Below are 18,188 nucleotides of genomic sequence, written 5' to 3' on the forward strand. Positions count from 1 at the left end.
GATGCTTCATTTCAGCTGGACCTGGGTGGGATTGTTCCTCATGGGTAACCATAAAGGAATTCAGATTCTATCAGATTTTATGAAAGAGTTTCAAAGGAATAATATGTGTGTAACTTTTGTGAAAATGATGTCAAAAAGTTTGATTTACTTTGAATATGCACACAAAGAAACTTCTCGGTTGCTCTTGATATCACCTGCAAATGTGGTTATCATTTATGATGATACGGAATTTGTGTATGGCATAATGCCATATGCAATATATTTCTTAAACACATGGAAAGTTTTGGTCATGAATTCACAATTGTATGTTGGTACCATTATAGAACCTCTGATTTATGGTTCATTTCATGGCACTCTTTTTTTTGGAAACCATCATGATGAGATTTCTCTTTTTAGAAAATTTATCCATACATATATTCCTTCTAAATACCCAGAAGACCATTGTCTTAATAATTTGTGGAATACTTTCTTTAATTGCTCTTTATCTTTACCTGACTGTAAAATATCAGGTCATTGTCTATTCAATGCTTCTTTGGAATTATTTCCTTCAAATCTGTGGAAAATGGAAATGACTGAAGAGGCTTACAACATATATAATTCTGTGTATGATGTGGCTCACAGTCTCCATGAGATGACTGTCAAACAAGTACAAATTCAGTCTTATAGGAATGAAGAGTGGAATGCCCACCCCTGGAAGGTAATTTCTCTTCCTGTGTATTTTAACAATAGCACTGTGACATACTGAGGCTTAGTAAAAACACTCAATACAATATTGTACTTCGTGGCAGATTTTACCAAAAAGGACATGAAAGAGTCAATGCAGGTTCTTGTCTAAATATCATTGCAGACAGATGTCATTGTCCACACTGAATGGATGGCAATAGCACAGTTAAAATGTATGTATGTCAATATCCACTTTGTGATAAAAATAACCTCGGAATCTTTTCTTGGTAACAGGATCATGTTAATTTGATACCCCATTATCCCTAAATACATTTCTGAACGGAAATAGGAAAAGTAGATCCTAAATAGTCAAATGCTACTAGACCCTTAAGGTTAAAATACTGAAGCAATAGCTATGTTACCTAACTGACCTTTTAATTACACTTTGGAGATCAACATCAAATTTTGCAAACTGAGAATTGAACTTTTTCTTTAGTGGTTCACATTTGTCAATTTTGAATATTTGACACAGTCAGCATTCTTGAGTAATCCTGGTGTTTTGTTTTTATTTGTTTATTTTTTTGTGTGTGAGCATGTGTGTGTGTGTGTGTGTGTGTGTGTGTGTGTGTGTGTGTGTGCCTGCCTGTGTGTGTGACTGTATGTGCCATTGCTTTCTTTTAACACTCACTGACAGTCTAGAAATATTATACTTGTGTCATTTTGGAAGCTTTCATCATTAAAATAATAATAGCTTGTTGTAACTTGCATTTCACCTCAGGGATTAAAGTCAATTAGAGATTCTGTTTTATTTGGTTTAGTAGAACTTTTAGGGGACTATATTCATCATAAGTTTTTACATTTCTTTTAGCTTCTCCCTTTTCTCAAGCAAATCAATTTCATAAATAGTGTTGGACACCACGTGGTTTTGGATTCACAAATGAAATTAGAGGAAAAGTATGATATTCTCAATGTCTGGAATTTTCCAACTGGTCTCAGACAAAATATGAAAGTTGGAACATTTTCTCCAAAAGCTCCGCAGAGTCAACAACTGTTTCTGTCTGATCATATGATACAGTGGGCCACAGGATTTACAGAGGTGGGTTGAATTTTATGTCATTGCATTGATCACTATGTAAATTGTTTCCCAATGTAATGATTTCTGGTTCTTTACATGGGACTCATCAGTATATACAAAACAACTGTCAATAAGAGAAATTTTTGTTGCCTTAATCTTGGCAATGGGATTGTTTATTTTTCCATACATTTCTCTAATGGCAAACATTTCAAGTGATAAATTAATTTCCTTTTTTATTAAGTTTCATCCCTGTGCTGAATCAACACTGAGGAGAGGATTAATTTAACTCTGAGAGTAAGAAAAATCAGTGCATGATCATTTGCCCTTTTTCTTTCCAGACATAGGAAAGGCATTGGAGTGTGGAGCATTGGTGGCCTTGGAGTTCAGCTCTGCAGGGCCACCTCCTGGGTTCAGGTGAGAAGCCATAGTGAGGCCAAGGGAATTTAGGATATTTCTAATCTCAGTGGTAAAGAAAAAATTCACACAAATGATGTCCAGTCATGTCCCTTTTTTGTTCTGCCTCAAGTTTCAAATGTTTCCAGTTTATAAGCACATAAAACAGCAATTCTTTGGCAATAACAAGATTACAAGGCTTTTTTTCTCAGCGCCATAAAGTCGAGAAGAGTCATACAAAGCATTACCTGTCAGCTTTTTTATGGCTGTTGGTGGGTATGGCTATAAAAATGTTCTGGCTACCTCTTAAAGGGGAAGAGGTCATAAAGAAAAAAACTAAACCAAAAGAAATCAAAGAAGGGAAAAGGGAATTCATGTACTATTCTACATTTCTTTTTTCTTTTTTAATAAATATTTTTATTTTATAATTAATTTAATTTTACATATCAGTCATGGATTCCCTTGTCCTCCCTCCTCCCACCCCCCAGTCTTCCCCCTCTATTCACTCCCCATTCCCACCTCCTCCAAGGCAAGGTCTCCCCTGGGGATTCAGCCCAGCCTGGTAGATTCAGTTGAGGCATATCAAGTCCCCTCCTCTCTGCACCAAGGCTGAGCAAAGTATCTCAGCATAGGCCCTAGGTTCCAAAAAGCCAGCTCATGCACTAAGGTCAGGTCCTGGTCTCACTGCCTAGGGGCCTCCTAAACAGTTCAAGCTTATCAACTGTCTCACTTATCCAGAGGGCCTGGTCCAGTTCCATGGGGGCTCCTCAGCTATTGGTTCACAGTTCATGTGTTTCTGCTGGTTTGGCTCTTTGTCCCTGTGCTTTTTCCAGTCATGGTCTCCATAAGACAAAACAACAGCCTACAGAATGGGAAAAGATCTTCACCAACCCCACATCTGACAGAGGGCTGATATTCAGAATATATAAAGAACTCAAGAAATTAGACATCAAATATCCAACAGTCCAGTTAAAAAATGGGCTATAAAGATAAACAGAGAATTCTCAACAGAAGTAGGTCAAATGGCTGAAAGACATTTAAGGAATTGCTCAACATACTTAATCATCAGGGAAATGCAAATGAAAATGACTCTGAGATACCACCTTACACCCGTCAGAATGGCTAAGATCAAAATCATCAAAGACAGCATATGCTGGAGAGGATGTGGAGCAAGGGGAACACTCCTACATTGTTGGTGGAAGTGTAAACTTACACAGCCCCTTTGGAAATCAGTATGGTGGTTTCTCAGAAAAATGGGAATCAGTCTTCCTCAAGACCCAGCTATACCACTCTTGGGCGTATTCCCAAGGAATGCACAATCAAACAACAAGGACACATGCTCATCTATGTTCATAGCAGCATTATTTGTAATAGCCAGAACCTGGAAAAAACCTAGATGCCCTTCAAGTGAAGAATGGATAAATAAGATGTGGTACATATACACAATGGAGTACTATTCAGCAGAGAAAAACAATGACATCATGAGGTTTGCAGGCAAATGAATGGAACTAGAAAATATCATCCTGAGTGAGGTAACCCAGACTCAGAAAGACAAACTTGGTATGTACTCACTCGTAAGTGGATACTCGATGTAAAGCAAAGGTTAACCAGACTGCAACTCACAACTCCAGGGAGGCTACCTAGTAAAGAGGATCCTAAGAAAGACACAGGGATTGCCCAGCAACAGAGAAATGGATGAGATCTACATGCGCAAACTGGGGGAGAGGGGGGTAATGGAGGGCATGAGTTGGGGGAAAGAGAGCTTAGGGGAGTGGGAGGTCCCAGCTGGATCAGGAACAGTGTAGGAGAACAAGGAAAGAGAGACCATGATAAATGAAGACCCCATGGGAATAGGAAGAAGCAAAGTACTAGAGAAGTCCCCAGAAATCCACAAGGATACCTCCACTATAGACTACTGGCAATGGTTGAGAGAGTGCCTGAACTGACCTACTCTGGTGATCAGATGGCCAAACACCCTAACTGTCATGATGGAACTCATCCAGTACTGGGTGGAAGCAGATGCAGAGATCCACGGTCAGGCCCCAGGTGGAGCTCCAGGAGTCCAACCAGTGAGAGAGAGGAGGGATTATATGAGCAAGAGATGTAGAGTACATTTCTTTTTTTAATTAAGAAAATTGTTATTCATTTTACATACCAACCACAGATCCCCCTCTCTTTTCTCTTCCAAACTCTACCAGACTTCCCTCCTAACCCACCTCCCATTCCCTCCTGCAACAAGTTGAGACCTTCTGTGGGAGTCATTAGAGCCTGGTACATTCAGTTGAGGCAGGACTAAGCCCATCCCCCTGCGTGAAGGTTGTGTAAGATGTCTCACCACAGGTATCAGGCTCCAAAAAGCCAGCTCATGTACCTGGGATGGATCCTGATCCTACTGCCAGGGGGCCCCTTAAGCAAATGCAGCTACACAACTATATTGCTTATGCAGAGGACCTAGTCCAGTCCCATGGAGGCTCCACAACTGTTGTTCTAAAGTACATGAGTTCCCACTAGTTTGGTTTAATTGTCTCTGTAGGTTTCCCTATCATGATCTTGATGCCCCTTGCTCATAGAATCCCTCTTTCCTCTTTCTGACTGGACTCCCAGAGCTTGCCCTGGTGCTTGGCTGTGGATCTCTGCATCTGCTGCCATCAGTTACTGCAGAAAGGCTCTATGATGGCAGTTAGGGTATTCACCAATCTGATTAACAGGGTAGTCCAGTTCAGACACCCTGCCTACTTTTGCTAGTAGTCTAAGCTGGGGTCATCCTTGTGGATTTCTGGGAAATTCCCTAGCATCCAGTTTCTTCCTATCACCATGATGTCTCCCTTTATCATGGTGTCTCTTTAATTGCTCTCCCACTATGTCCCTGTTCCAGCTCGAACCTCCTGTTCCCTTATGTCCTTATCCCCTATCCCCTACCCTCTACTATCCCCCTCACCCTCAGTTTACTTATGGAGATCTCATCTATTTCCCCTTCCCAGGGCAATCCATGAATTCCTCTTAGGATTCTCCTTGTTAGCTAGCTTATCTTGAGCTGTGGGTTGTAGTCTGGTTATCCTTTGCTTTACATTTTGTAACCACTTATGAGTGAGTACATACCTTGTTTGTCTTTCTGAGTCTGGGTTACCTCACTCAGGATGATATTTTCTAGTTCCATTCATTTGCCTGCAAACCTCATGATGTCAGTTTTTTTTCCTGCTGAGTAGTACTCCATTGTGTATATGTGGCACATTTTCTTTATCCATGCTTTGGTTGAAGGGCATCTAGGTTGTTTCCAGGTTCTGGCTATTACAAATAATGCTGCTATGAACATAGATGAACATGTGTCCTTATGGTGTGATTGAGCATTCCTTGGGTATATACCCAAGAGTGGTATAGCTGGGTCTTGAGGAAGATTGTTTCCTAAATTTCTGAGAAACCACCAAAGTGGTTCCAAAGTGGCTATACCAGTTTGCGTTCCCACCAATAGTGGAGGAGTGTTCCCCTTGCTCCACATCCTCTCCAACATAAGCTGTCATCAATGTTTTTGATCTTAGTCATTCTGACAGGTGTTAAGTGGTATCTCAGAGTTGTTTTGATTTACATTTCTCTGATGTTGAGCACGTCCTTCAATGTCTTTTGGACATTTGAGATTTTTCTGTTAAGAGTTCTGTTTAGCTCTGTAGCCCATTTTAAAATTGGATTATTTGGTATTTTGATATATAGTTTCTTGAGTTCTTTATGTATTTTTGAGATCATCACTATGTCAGATGTGGGGTTGGTGAAGATCTTTTCTCATTTTGTAGGCTGTTCTTTTGTCTTATTTACCATGCCCTTTGCCTTACACAAGCTTCTCAGTTTCAAGAGGTCCCATTTATTAATTGTTATTCTCAGTGTCTGTGCTATTGGTGTTATATTTAGGAAGTAGTCTTCTGTGCCAATACATTCAAGACTACTTTCTACTTTCTCTTCTATCCAGTTCAGTGTAACTTTGGATTTATGTTGAGGTCTTTGATCCACTTGGACTTGAGTTTTGTGCATGGTGACAGATATGGATCTATTTGCAGCCTTCTACACGTTGATATCCAGTTATGCCAGCACCATTTGTTGAAGATGCTTTCTCTTTTTCACTGTACAGTTTTGCCTTCTTTGTAAAAAATCAGGTGTTCATGAGTGTGTGGATTAATAATAGGGTCTTCAATTTGATTCCTTTCATATGCATTTCAGTTTTTATGTCAATACACAGCTGTTCTTATTACTGTAGCTCTATAGAAGAGCTTGTTGTCAGGGATGATGATGCCTCCAGAAGCTGCCTATTGTCCAAGATTGTTTTAGCTATCCTGGGTTTTTTGTTTTTCCATAAGAAGTTGAGTATTTTTCTTTCCAGGCCTGTGGAAAATTGTGTTGGGATTTTGATGGGTATTCCATTGAATTTGTAGACTTTTCTTTTGGTAAGGTTGAAATTTTTCTATGCTAGTTCTACCTATCCATGAGCATGGGAGATCTTTCCATTTTCTGATATCTTCTTCAATTTCCTTTTTCAAAGGCTTAAAATTCTTTTTCATACAGGTCTTTCACTTGTTAGAGTTACACTAAGGTACTTTTATTATTTGTGGCTGTTGTAAAGGGTGATGTTTCTCTGATTTCTTTCTCAGTCCTTTATCATTTATATACAGGAGAGATACCAATTTTTTTGAGTTAATCTTGTATCTTGCAACAATTCTGAAGGTGTATTTCAGTTGTAGGTGTTCCCTGGTAGAATATTTGGGGTCATTTATGTATACTATCTTATTATCTGCAAATAGGAAAAGTCTGATTCCTTCCTTTCTAATTTGTATCCCCTTGATCTCCTTTTGTTGTCATATTGCTCTAGCTAGAACTTCAAGTACTATATTGAATAGATATGGGGAGAGTGGACAGACTTGTCTTGTTCCTGATTTTAGTGGAATTGCTTTGAGTTTCTCTCCATTTACTTTGATGTTGGCTGTTGGCTTGCTGTAAATTGCCTTTATTATATTTAGGTATATTCCTTGTATTCCTGATCTCTCCAACACCTTTATCCTGAAGGGATGTTGATTTTGTTGAAGGCTCCTTTAAGCATCTAATAAGATGATCATATGTTTTTTTCCTTTCAGTTTGTTTATATTGTGGATTACATTGACAGATTTTCATATGTTGAACCATCCTTGCATCTCTGGGATGAAGTCTATTTGGTCATGGTGGAGATTTTTTTGATGTGTTCTTAGATTAGGTTTGCCAGTATTTTTTTAAATTTAAATGTGGTTTTTTATTTTTTGATATTGTAAGATATTACTATATTAAATATGAAATCACTTTCCACAGCTATTAATTGTAGCCCACCCACACAAATATTCTTTATTCAAAAATAATACACTTTAAAATTTTAATTTAGAACCCTCATACACACATTCACACAAGACACACTTAATAGCAACTTAATAATAATTAGTATATGTTTAAAAAAGCCAAGAGAAGAAGAAAGACTTGCATCATACAAGAAAGGTATGTTAGCTTTTGGATACATTGTCAGAGGACCTTTTGTGTCTGCCAATCTTTTCATGTATTTGTACCTGTCTAAATACCGTATCCAAATTTGTATTTTACCAAACCAGAGGCTATATGTATATATTGTATATGCTATTTTCCTTTTGATATAGAATTATTTTTCTTCTTGAGTAGAGGTTGCTAATAGCACATGAGGGAGGGAGCTGACCTTGAGGTTCTTAGTGTAGAGTACTAACCAGAACTCCTAAGAGTGAAGAGTTGTTTTGACCCATTTTCCTCTTCACTGAAATATAAATTTTGGATAGTAATCTATATCCATGTGAATTAGATATATTTATGAGTTCATGCACTGTTTTGAAAACTGCCACATAGAGTTGGACAGGCACACATAGAAATGTGTGTGTATGTGTGTGTGTGTGTGTGTGTGTGTGTGTATGTCTGTGCATACCCATGTATGGGTATGCTTGTGTATAACTTATTTTCAAATACTTAGATTTTCTTGTGTAGTCTCCTATTATATAACTGTTCTCCTCTCTCTCTCTCTCTCTCTCTCTCTCTCTCTCTCTCTCTCTCTCTCTCTCTTCCTCCTCTCTGTGTAACTTTTTTCTTTTTAATTTTTTTTTATTAATTTATTTTGCAATACAATTCAGTTCTACATATCAGCCACGGATTCCCTTGTTCTCCCCCCTCCCGTCCCCCTCACCTTCCCCCCAACCCCCCCCATTCCCATCTCCTCCAGGGCAAAGCCTTCCCCACAGACTGAGGTCAACCTGGTAGACTCAGTCCAGGTAGGTCTAGTCCCCTCCTCCCAGGCCGAGCCAAACAATCCTGCATAGGCCCCAGGTTTCAAACAGCCAACTCATGCAATGAGCACAAGATCTGGTCCCACTGCCTGGGTGCCTCCCAAACAGATCAAGCCAATCAACTGTCTCATCCATTCAGAGGGCCTGATCCAGTGGGGACCCCTCAGCCATTGGTTCATAGTTCATGTGTTTCCATTCATTTGGCTATTTGTCCCTGTGCTTTATCCAACCTTGGTCTCAACAATTCTCGCTCATATAAACCCTCCTCATTCTCGCTAATTGGACTCCCAGAGATCCACCCGGGGCCTAGTCATGGATCTCTGCATCCAGATCCCTCAGTAGTTGGATGAGGTTTCTAGCACAACAATTAGGGTGTTTGGCCATCCCATCACCAGGAGTAGGTCAGTTCGGGCTGTCTCTCGACCACTGCCAGCAGTCTGTTGTGTGGGTATCTTTGTGGATTTCTGTGGGCCTCTCTAGCACTTTGCTTCTTCCTATTCTCATGTGGTCTTTATTTACCATGGTCTCCTATTCCTTGTTCTCCCTCTCTGTTGTTGATCCAGCTGGGATCTCCCGCTCCCCCAAGCTCTCTTTCCCTCAACCCTCGCTTTTCATTACCCCCACTCATGTCCAGGCTGTTCATGTAGATCTCATTCCATTTCTCTGTCATTGGGTGATCCCTGTGTCTTTCTTGGGGTCCTGTTTTCCAGGTAGCCTCCCTGGTGATGTGAGTAGCAGACAAATCATCCTTGTTTCATGTCTAGTATCCTGCTATGAGTGAGTACATACCATGTTTGTCTTTCTGAGTCTGGGTTACCTCACTCAGGATGATTTTTTCTAGATCCATCCATTTGCCTGCAAACCTCATGATGCCATTGTTTTTCTCTGCTGAGTAGTATTCCATTGTGTATATGTACCACATTTTGTTTATCCATTCTTCAGTTGAAGGGCATCTGGGTTGTTTCCATGTTCTAGCTATTACAAACAATGCTGATATGAACATAACTGAACAAGTGCTCTTATGGTGTGGTTGAGCATTTCTTGGGTATATGCCCAAGAGTGGTATAGCTGGATCTTGGGGGAGATTGATTCCCAATTTTCTAAGAAAGCGCCATATTGATTTCCAAAGTGGTTGTACAAGCTTGCATTCCCACCAGCAGTGGAGGAGAGTTCCCCTAGCTCCACATCCTCTCCAGCATAAGGTGTCTTCAGTGTTTTTGATCTTAGCCATTCTGACAGGCGTAAGGTGGTATCTCAGAGTTGTTTTGATTTGCATTTCCCTGATGATTAGGGATGTTGAGCAGTTCCTTAAATGTCTTTCGGCCATTTGAGTTTCCTCTGTTGAGAATTCTCTGTTTAGTTCTATAGCCCATTTCTTAATTGGACTGTTGGGCATTTTGATGTCTAATTTCTTGAATTCCCTATATATTCTGGATATCAGTCCTCTGTCAGATGTGGGGTTGGTGAAGATCTTTTCCCATTCTGTAGGCTGTCGCTTTGCCTTGTTGACCATATCCTTTGCTCTACAAAAGCTTCTCAGTTTCAAGAGGTCCCATTGATTGATTGTTTGTCTCAGAGTCTGTGCTACTGGTGTTCTATTTAGGAAGTAGTCTCCTATGCCAATGCGTTCAAGACTACTTCCTACTTTCTCTTCTAGCAGGTTCAGAGTAGCTGGATTTATGTTGAGGTCCTTGATCCACTTGGACTTAAGTTTTGTGCACGGTGATAGATATGGATCTATTTGCGGCCTTCTACATGTTGATATCCAGTTTTGCCAGCACCATTTGTTGAAGATGCTTTCTTTTTTCCATTGTGCACTTTTGGCTTCTTTGTCAAAAATTATATGTTCATAGGTGTGCGGATTAATGTCAGGGTCTTCAATTCGATTCCATTGGTCCACATGTCGGTTTTTATGCCAGTACCAAGCTGTTTTTATTACTGTAGCTCTATAGTAGAGCTTGAAGTCAGGGATCGTGATGCCTCCAGAAGTTGTGTTATTGTACAGGATTCCTTTGGCTATCCTGGGTTTTTTGTTTTTCCATATGAAGTTGAGTATTATTCTTTCCAGGTCTGTGAAGAATTGTGTTGGTATTTTGATGGGGATTGCATTGAATCTGTAGATTGCTTTTGGTAAGATTGCCATTTTTACTATGTTAGTCCTGCCTATCCATGAGCATGGGAGATCTTTCCATTTTCTGACATCTTCTTCAATTTCTTTTTTCAGGGACTTAAAGTTCTTGTCATATAGGTCCTTCACTTGCTTGGTTAGTGTTACCCCAAGGTATTTTATGTCATTTGTGGCTATAGTAAAGGGTGATGTATCTCTGATTTCCTTCTCCGCTTCTTTGTCCATTGTATATAGGAGGGCTACTGATTTTTTTGAGTTGATCTTGTATCCTGCTATGTTGCTGAAGGTGTTTATAAGCTGTATCAGTTCCTTGGTGGAATCTTTGGGGTCGCTCAAGTATACTATCATGTCATCTGCAAATAGGGAAAGCTTGACTTCTTCCTTTCCAATTTGTATCCCCTTAATCTCCTTATGTTGTCTTATTGCTCTGGCTAGAACTTCAAGTACTATATTGAATAAGTATGGGGAGAGTGGACACCCTTGCCTCGTTCCTGATTTTAGTGGAATTGCTTTGAGTTTCTCTCCATTTAATTTGATGTTGGCTGTTGGCTTGCTGTAAATTGCCTTTATTATGTTTAGGTATGTTCCCTGTATTCCTGATCGCTCCAATACCTTTATCATGAAGGGGTGTTGGATTTTGTCAAATGCCTTTTCTGCATCCAGTGAGATGATCATATGGTTTTTTTCTTTGAGTTTGTTTATATGGTGTATTACATTGACGGACTTTCGTATGTTGAACCACCCTTGCATCCCTGGAATGAATCCTACTTGATCATGGTGGATAATTGTTTTGATGTGTTCTTGGAGTCTGTTTGCCAGTATTTTATTGAGTATTTTTGCATCAATGTTCATGAGGGAGATCGGTCTGTAGTTCTCTTTCTTTGTTGTATACTTGTTTGGTTTAGGAATTAGGATAATTGTAGCCTCATAGAAGGAGTTTGGTAATGTTCCTTCTGTTTCTATTGTGTGGAACAATTTAGGGAGTATTGGTATTAACTCTTCTTTGAAGATCTGGTAGAATTCTGCGCTGAAACCATCTGGTCCTGGGCTTTTTTTGGTTGGGAGACTGTTTCTATTTCATTAGGGGTTATTGGACTATTTAAATAGTTTATCTGGTCTTGATTTAACTTAGGTATGTGGTACCTATCCAGAAAGTTATCCATTTCTTTTAGGTTTTCCAGTTTTGTCGAATAGAGGTTTTTGAAGTATGACCTGATGATTCTCTGGATTTCCTCAATGTCTGTTGTTATGTCCCCCTTTTCATTTCTGATTTTGTTGATTTGGATGCTCTCTCTCTGTCTTTTGGTTAGTTTGGATAAGGGCTTGTCTATCTTGTTGATTTTCTCAAAGAACCAACTCTTTGTTTCATTAATTTTTTGTATTGTTCTCTTTGTTTCTATTTTATTGATTTCAGCTCTCACTTTGATAATTTCCTGGCGTCTATTTTTCCTGGGAGACTGTGCTTCTTCTTGTTCTAGAGCTTTCAGGTATGCTGTTAAGTCTCTAGTGTGAGATTTCTCCAACTTATTTATGTGGGCATTTAGTGCTATGAATTTCCCTCTTAGTACTGCTTTCATAGTGTCCCATAAATTTGGATATGTGGTGTCTTCATTTTCATTGATCTCTAGGAAGTCTTTAATTTCTTTCTTTATTTCTTCCTTAACCCATTGGTGATTCAGTTGGGTATTATTCAGTTTCCATGAGATTGCAGGTTTTCTGTAGTTTTTGTTGTTGTTGAAATCCAACTTTAGACCATGGTGGTCTGATAGAACACAGGAGATTATTCCAATTGTTTTGTATCTGTTTAGATTTGTTTTGTGGCCAAGTATGTGGTCAATTTTAGAGAAGGTTCCATGGGGTGCTGAGAAGAAGGTATATTCTTTTTTGTTAGGATGGAATGTTCTGTAGATACCGATTAAGTCCATTTGAGTCATGACATCAGTTAATTCCTTTATTTCTCTGTTAAGTTTCAATTTGGGAGATCTGTCCAGTGGTGAAAGTGGGGTGTTGAGGTCTCCCACTATTAACGTGTGGGGTTTTATATGTGATTTAAGCTTTAGTAATGTTTCTTTTACATATGTGGGTGTCCTTGTGTTTGGGGCATAAATATTCAGAATTGAGACTTCATCTTGGTGGATCTTTCCTGTGATGAGTATGTAATGCCCTTCTTGATCTCTTTTGATTGATTTTAGTTTGAAGTCTATTTTGCTGGATATCAGGATGGCTACACCCGCTTGTTTCTTAAGACCGTTTGATTGGAAAGTCTTTTCCCAGCCTTTTATTTTTAGGTAGTGTCTATCTTTGAATTTGAGATGTGTTTCTTGTATGCAGCAGAAAGATGGGTCCTGCTTTCGTATCCATTCTGTAAGCCTATGTCTTTTTATAGGTGAATTAAGTCCATTGATATTGAGGGAAATTAATGACCAGTGATTGTTCATTCCTGTTATTTTTTGGTGGTAATGTGTGGGTACTTCTATACGTTGGGGTTTACTGCTGTGGCTTTATCTGTTGCCTGTGTTTTCGAGGGTGTATCTGACTTCCTTAGGTTGGAATTTTCCTTCTAGTGCTTTCTGTAGGGCTGGGTTTGTGGATAAGTATTGTTTAAATCTGGCTTTGTCATGGAATGTCTTGTTCACTCCATCTATGGTGATTGAAAGTTTTGCTGGGTATATTAGTCTAGGTTGACATCCATGGTCTCTTAGTGTCTGCATTACATCTGTCCAGGTTCTTCTGGCTTTCAAAGTCTCCATTGAGAAATCGGGTGTTATTCTGATGGGTTTGCCTTTATATGTCACTTGGCCTTTTTCCTTTGCTGCTCTTAATATTCTTTCTTTATTCTGTACGTTTAGTTGTTTAACTATTATGTGGCGAGGGGACTTTTTTTGGGGGTCTAGTCTGTTTGGTGTTCTATAAGCTTCTTGTATCTTCATAGGCATTTCCTTCTTTAAGTTGGGAAAGTTTTCTTCTATGATCTTGTTGAATATATTTTCTGTGCCCTTGAGTTGGTATTCTTCTCCTTCTTCGACCCCTATTATTCTTAGGTTTGGTCTTTTCATGGTGTCCCAAATTTCTTGGACATTTTGGTTCATGACTTTGTTGGCTTTAGTGTTTTCTTTGACTGATGAATGTATTTCTTCTACTGTATCTTCAACGCTAGAGATCCTCTCTTCCATCTCTTGCATTCTGTTGATTATACTTGCATCTGAAGTTCCCAATCGTTTTCTCAGATTTTCTATTTCCAGCATTCCCTCTGTTTGTGTCTTCTTCATTTTTTCTATTTCCCTTTTCAGGTCTTGGACTGTTTCCTTCATTTGTTTCATTGATTTTTCTTGATTTTCTCTCAGTATTTTATTGTTTTCTTCCAGGACTTTATTGATTTCTTCTAATTTGTTTGCCCTTTCCTCTAGTTGTTTACAGCGTTCTTCACATTTTTTTGTCTTTTCCTCTACGCAAGCCTCTAGCTTCTTCATGATGTCATTCATAAGGCTGTTTTCTTCTGCTTCTTCCAATTTCTGATGTTCAGGTCTAGGTGTTGGAGGAGGGCTAGGGCCTGGTGATGCTGTATTGCTATTCATTTTGTTGTATATGTTTCTGCCTTGACGTCTGCCCATCTCCTTGTGGTTCGTTCTTGGCCTTATCCGCACACTTGGTTCAGACAGACCAGTGTTCCAAAAGGGAAGTCAGTGTTCCAAAAGGGAAGTCCGGAGCAAGATGGGAGCTGGGGGCCGGCCTCTAAGTCTCAGGAAGAGGCTTGGGGCTCAGGCGGATGGGCGTGGGGGCAGGGCGTGGAGACTGCAGGGTCTGCCAGGGGTCTTGGAGAAGGGGATCCTTCCCGGTTGGGCTAGCAGGGAACCTGCCCGGTGGCTAGAACCTGGCGCCGAGTTGGGCAGGTCTTCCCTGGAGTGGCTGGTGCCAGGGATGGGGTCTGGGGCAAGGAAGGCCACTCACCAGTGTTGTAAAAGGGAAGTCCGGAGCAAGATGGGAGCTGGGGGCCGGCCTCTAAGTCTCAGGAAGAGGCTTGGGGCTCAGGCGGATGGGCGTGGGGGCAGGGCGTGGAGACTGCAGGGTCTGCCAGGGGTCTTGGAGAAGGGGATCCTTCCCGGTGCGGCTAGCAGGGAACCTGCCCGGTGGCCAGAACCTGGGGCCGAGTTGGGCAGGTCTTCCCTGGAGTGGCTGGTGCCCAGGGATGGGGTCTGGGGCAAGGACGGGCACTCACCAGTGTTGTAAAAGGGAGGTCCGGAGCAAGATGGGAGCTGGGGGCCTCTTTTTAATTTTTTTAATTAATTAAATTTTGTTATTTATCTTACATACCAATTGCAGTTTCTCCTTCCTCCTTTCCTCCCGCCCCCACCAAGCCTTCTTTCTACCCCACCCCCATTCTCTCATCCTCTCAGTTTGTGTCTTTTTCATTGTCTGTTTCAGTCTTCAAATCTTGAACTGTTTTCTTCACCTGTTTAATTGCTTTTTCTTGGCTTTCTTTAAGGGCTTTATTGATTTCTTCCATTTTTTCATCTTTTCCTCAATTTCTTTAAGGGAATTTTTCATTGCCTCTTTAAAGGCCTCTATCATCTTCTTAAGGTCAATTTTAATGTCAATTTCTTCTGCTTCTTCTGCATGGGAATGTTCAGTTCTTGCTGATGTAGAACCACTAGGTTCTGATGGTACCATATTGGTCTTTTTGTTGTTGACTGTATTTTGCACCGGTGTCTATCCATCTCTTCCTCCACTTGGTGCAATTGGTGTCTGTGTCTGAAGGAGCCTCTCTTGGTCTGATGGATACACTTATTCCAATGGGAGCTCTTCGTCTAATCAGGGCTCTTGGTCCAATTGGTGCTGATGGACTCTGTGTCTCAGGGAGCAACTCTTAGTCCAATCAGTGCTGGTTGGGTTGGGTGGCGTTGGGGCTTGTGAGTTCCAGGATCTGGTGGTGGTGGTGGTGGTGGTATTCTGACCTGTCTGGAGGAGACCTGTTCTGCTGGCCTGAAACTGGGACTGCAATGGGTGGTGGTGTGGGAGTACAGGGTTGTGCCCCTCGGCCCAAAGCCTAGAGGATGGGGTATTTGGATGAGAACAAAGACTCACCTCTTAGTCCAATCAGCAGTGGCAGGCTCTGTCTCATTGAGCAGCTGTGTCTTGGAGGGTTGATTTGTGTCTTCTTCATTGCATCTTTTTTCTTTTTTCAGGTCTTGAACTTTTACCTTCACCTGTTTAATTGCTTTTTCTTGTTTTTCTTGGCTTTCTTTAAGGGATTTATTGATTTATTCCAAATCTTGTTTTTTCCTCATTTTCTTTAAGGAAATTTTTTATTTCCATTCAAAGGCCTCTATCATCTTCATAAAGTTATTTTTAAGATTCCTTGTTTCTGCTTCTTTTATGTTGTGATGTTCAGGTCTTGATGTTGTAGAATTGCTACTTCTGGGGGTACCATATTGTTCTTTATGTTGTTGCATGTATTTTTGCACTGACATCTACCCATCTTCCTCCAACAGGTGCAAGAGGTTATTGTGTCTGTGGGAGCTGCCTTTGGTCCAATCTGTCCTTGCTGTGCTTGTGTCTCAGAGGGCCACTCTTGGTCCAACCAGACCTCTTGGTCTAATTGGAGCTCTCGGTCCAGTCAGAGCTGGTGGATTCTGTGTCTCAGGGAGCCATTGTGGTCACAGGGGAATGGGTGAGTTTGCTGTAGGGAGTGGGTCTTGTAGATAACAGGGTCCATTGTGGGGTGTTGGTGGGGAGACCTGCCCACAGGGTTCTTCCCTGCTGGCCTGCAACCGGGGCAGCAATGAGTGGGGGACACAGATTGTGCCCCATGGCCTAAGGAATAGAGGCAGGACACTCTGGGTGGGAGAAGAGTCATTCATCTCTTGGTCCAATTAGAGCTGGTGGAGTCTGTGTCTCAGGAAGCCACTGAGGGCTCAGGCAGGTGGGCGGGTTTGGGGTAGCTAGTGGGCTTTTTAGATTGCAGGGTCCAATGGGAGGTGATGTTAAGGAAGCCTGCCTGCAGGATTCTTCTTATTCTACATTTCCTAAGTGTGACTAAATATATATACTAAAAGTTTGTGATCAATAAAATGTAAGAAAAAAGGAAAATTCAGCAGAAGCCTTTCTTTTCTAGTGCACCTGGAATGACACTGTGTCAATGTATCTGTGGTAACACATGTAAACTATGGGGGAAGCATACATAATTTACACCAGCATATTAGCCACATGTTAACTGTTAATAATGAAACTTTCAATTTTCAAAAAAATAGATCTTTTACCCTAAATGGTTGGAACAAAGAGAGGACCTTTAACTATTTTGTACAAAATCTAGGGCCTGGCACCTCCAAGCCACTCTGGCCATCAGTGGTGTTCATTCCCAAGATGACAGTGTGAGAAAATTACTTCTCTGCAGAGCTGGTCAATCAATTAACAACATCTACTTGTTAATCATACAGATCCCAGGTCTAAAACATAAGCAATTAGCCTCCTAAGCTAAATCTTGCATCAATAAACCCAGTTGAAAGTGATAATAGCCTTCTGAGGTCAAAGCAGGGATAGCTGAATTGCACTCCCATTATTTGCAGGCAGGTTGCTTTCAGGGCGCTCTGTTGTTTTTAATCTCAAAGGGGCTTTGGTTCAACAAATGCTGAAATTCTGTCTTTGAGTCTCTCTGTGAAAGTCCCATTTGTGATCTTTTTGCATAAACACCTCCTCTGGTCAAATTGTCCTGCTATAAAGTTAATTATAGAGAACAGACTTCTAGGTATTTATCAGACTGTTTAACAAAGATTTGACTGTGCAATTTATTTTTCTCACCAGTATTACACAGTGTGGGTAGAAGTCATCCTTCTATTAGTAAAAGGAATCATTGTTTCTGACAAAAGAGGAGAACACTGCTAAGGTTGTGAGACAAGTCCCAAAGCTGCTACAGAGAGTGAAAGGCATGGCATCACACAAGAGATTTACAGTAATAAGCAGCCATCTATTCAAAAGACAGTAATCCTCATTGCCTTACCTATGAATTTGTCCTCAATCAGATATGCATATTTCTGGTGGGTTGATCTTCTAAATATCAGCTGTAGATTACATAATCTTGATGGGACATAATGTTGATGGGACTCCATCAACAGAGGGCACATTTCCTTTGATTAATTAAATGTCTTGCTGCTGAAAAAGGAGTCAGTTCATAAAAAAAAATCAAAAACATACACCAAACAAAAGCAACCAAAGATCATAGATTTAATAAGGTCTCGTGTGGCAGGTGCAGGTGCATCAAGATTCAGTCAATCATGACTGCAAGAGCTTGAGAAAGTTATTCACAATGCTTCTTCAGTCAGGAAGTACATAGAGGTTAATACTTCTCTTCATATTTCTTCTTGTTTTTCACTCTGTCCTGGACAATAGTCAATGAAATGGTGCTACCTACTTTTACAGTATGTCTTACCCCTCTTCAAGTACCCTAATGTACATCATCTCTCACACAAAGGCCCAAAGACTTGTTTGCATTGTGATTCTGAATCCTTTTAGGCTTATATGCAAAGAGATATTACATATCATCATTATAAAAAATTGCTCCACCCAGCCATTCGAAAGCACACAGTAGGGACACTTTATGACATTCTACTTGCCCTTCCAGACATGT

At 40.5% G+C, this 18,188-nt stretch overlaps 1 protein-coding gene across 1 annotated transcript in view; it reads left to right on the forward strand.

The window, feature by feature from the left end:
- Positions 1 to 18,188, forward strand: part of LOC128120813 (vomeronasal type-2 receptor 116-like) — an 89,104-nt gene that overhangs the window by 30,499 nt on the left and 40,417 nt on the right. The window contains exons 3-5 of the mRNA XM_052755020.1: positions 510 to 697; positions 1,532 to 1,759; positions 16,057 to 16,235. Coding sequence (XP_052610980.1) covers positions 563 to 697; positions 1,532 to 1,759; positions 16,057 to 16,235 — 542 coding nt within the window. The 5' untranslated portion in view covers positions 510 to 562. The remainder of the gene's footprint in view (positions 1 to 509; positions 698 to 1,531; positions 1,760 to 16,056; positions 16,236 to 18,188) is intronic.

This window comes from Peromyscus californicus, unplaced genomic scaffold, assembly GCF_007827085.1.
Source record: "Peromyscus californicus insignis strain IS unplaced genomic scaffold, ASM782708v3 Scaffold_2__1_contigs__length_46816999, whole genome shotgun sequence".
NCBI classification, from domain to species: domain Eukaryota; kingdom Metazoa; phylum Chordata; class Mammalia; order Rodentia; family Cricetidae; genus Peromyscus; species Peromyscus californicus.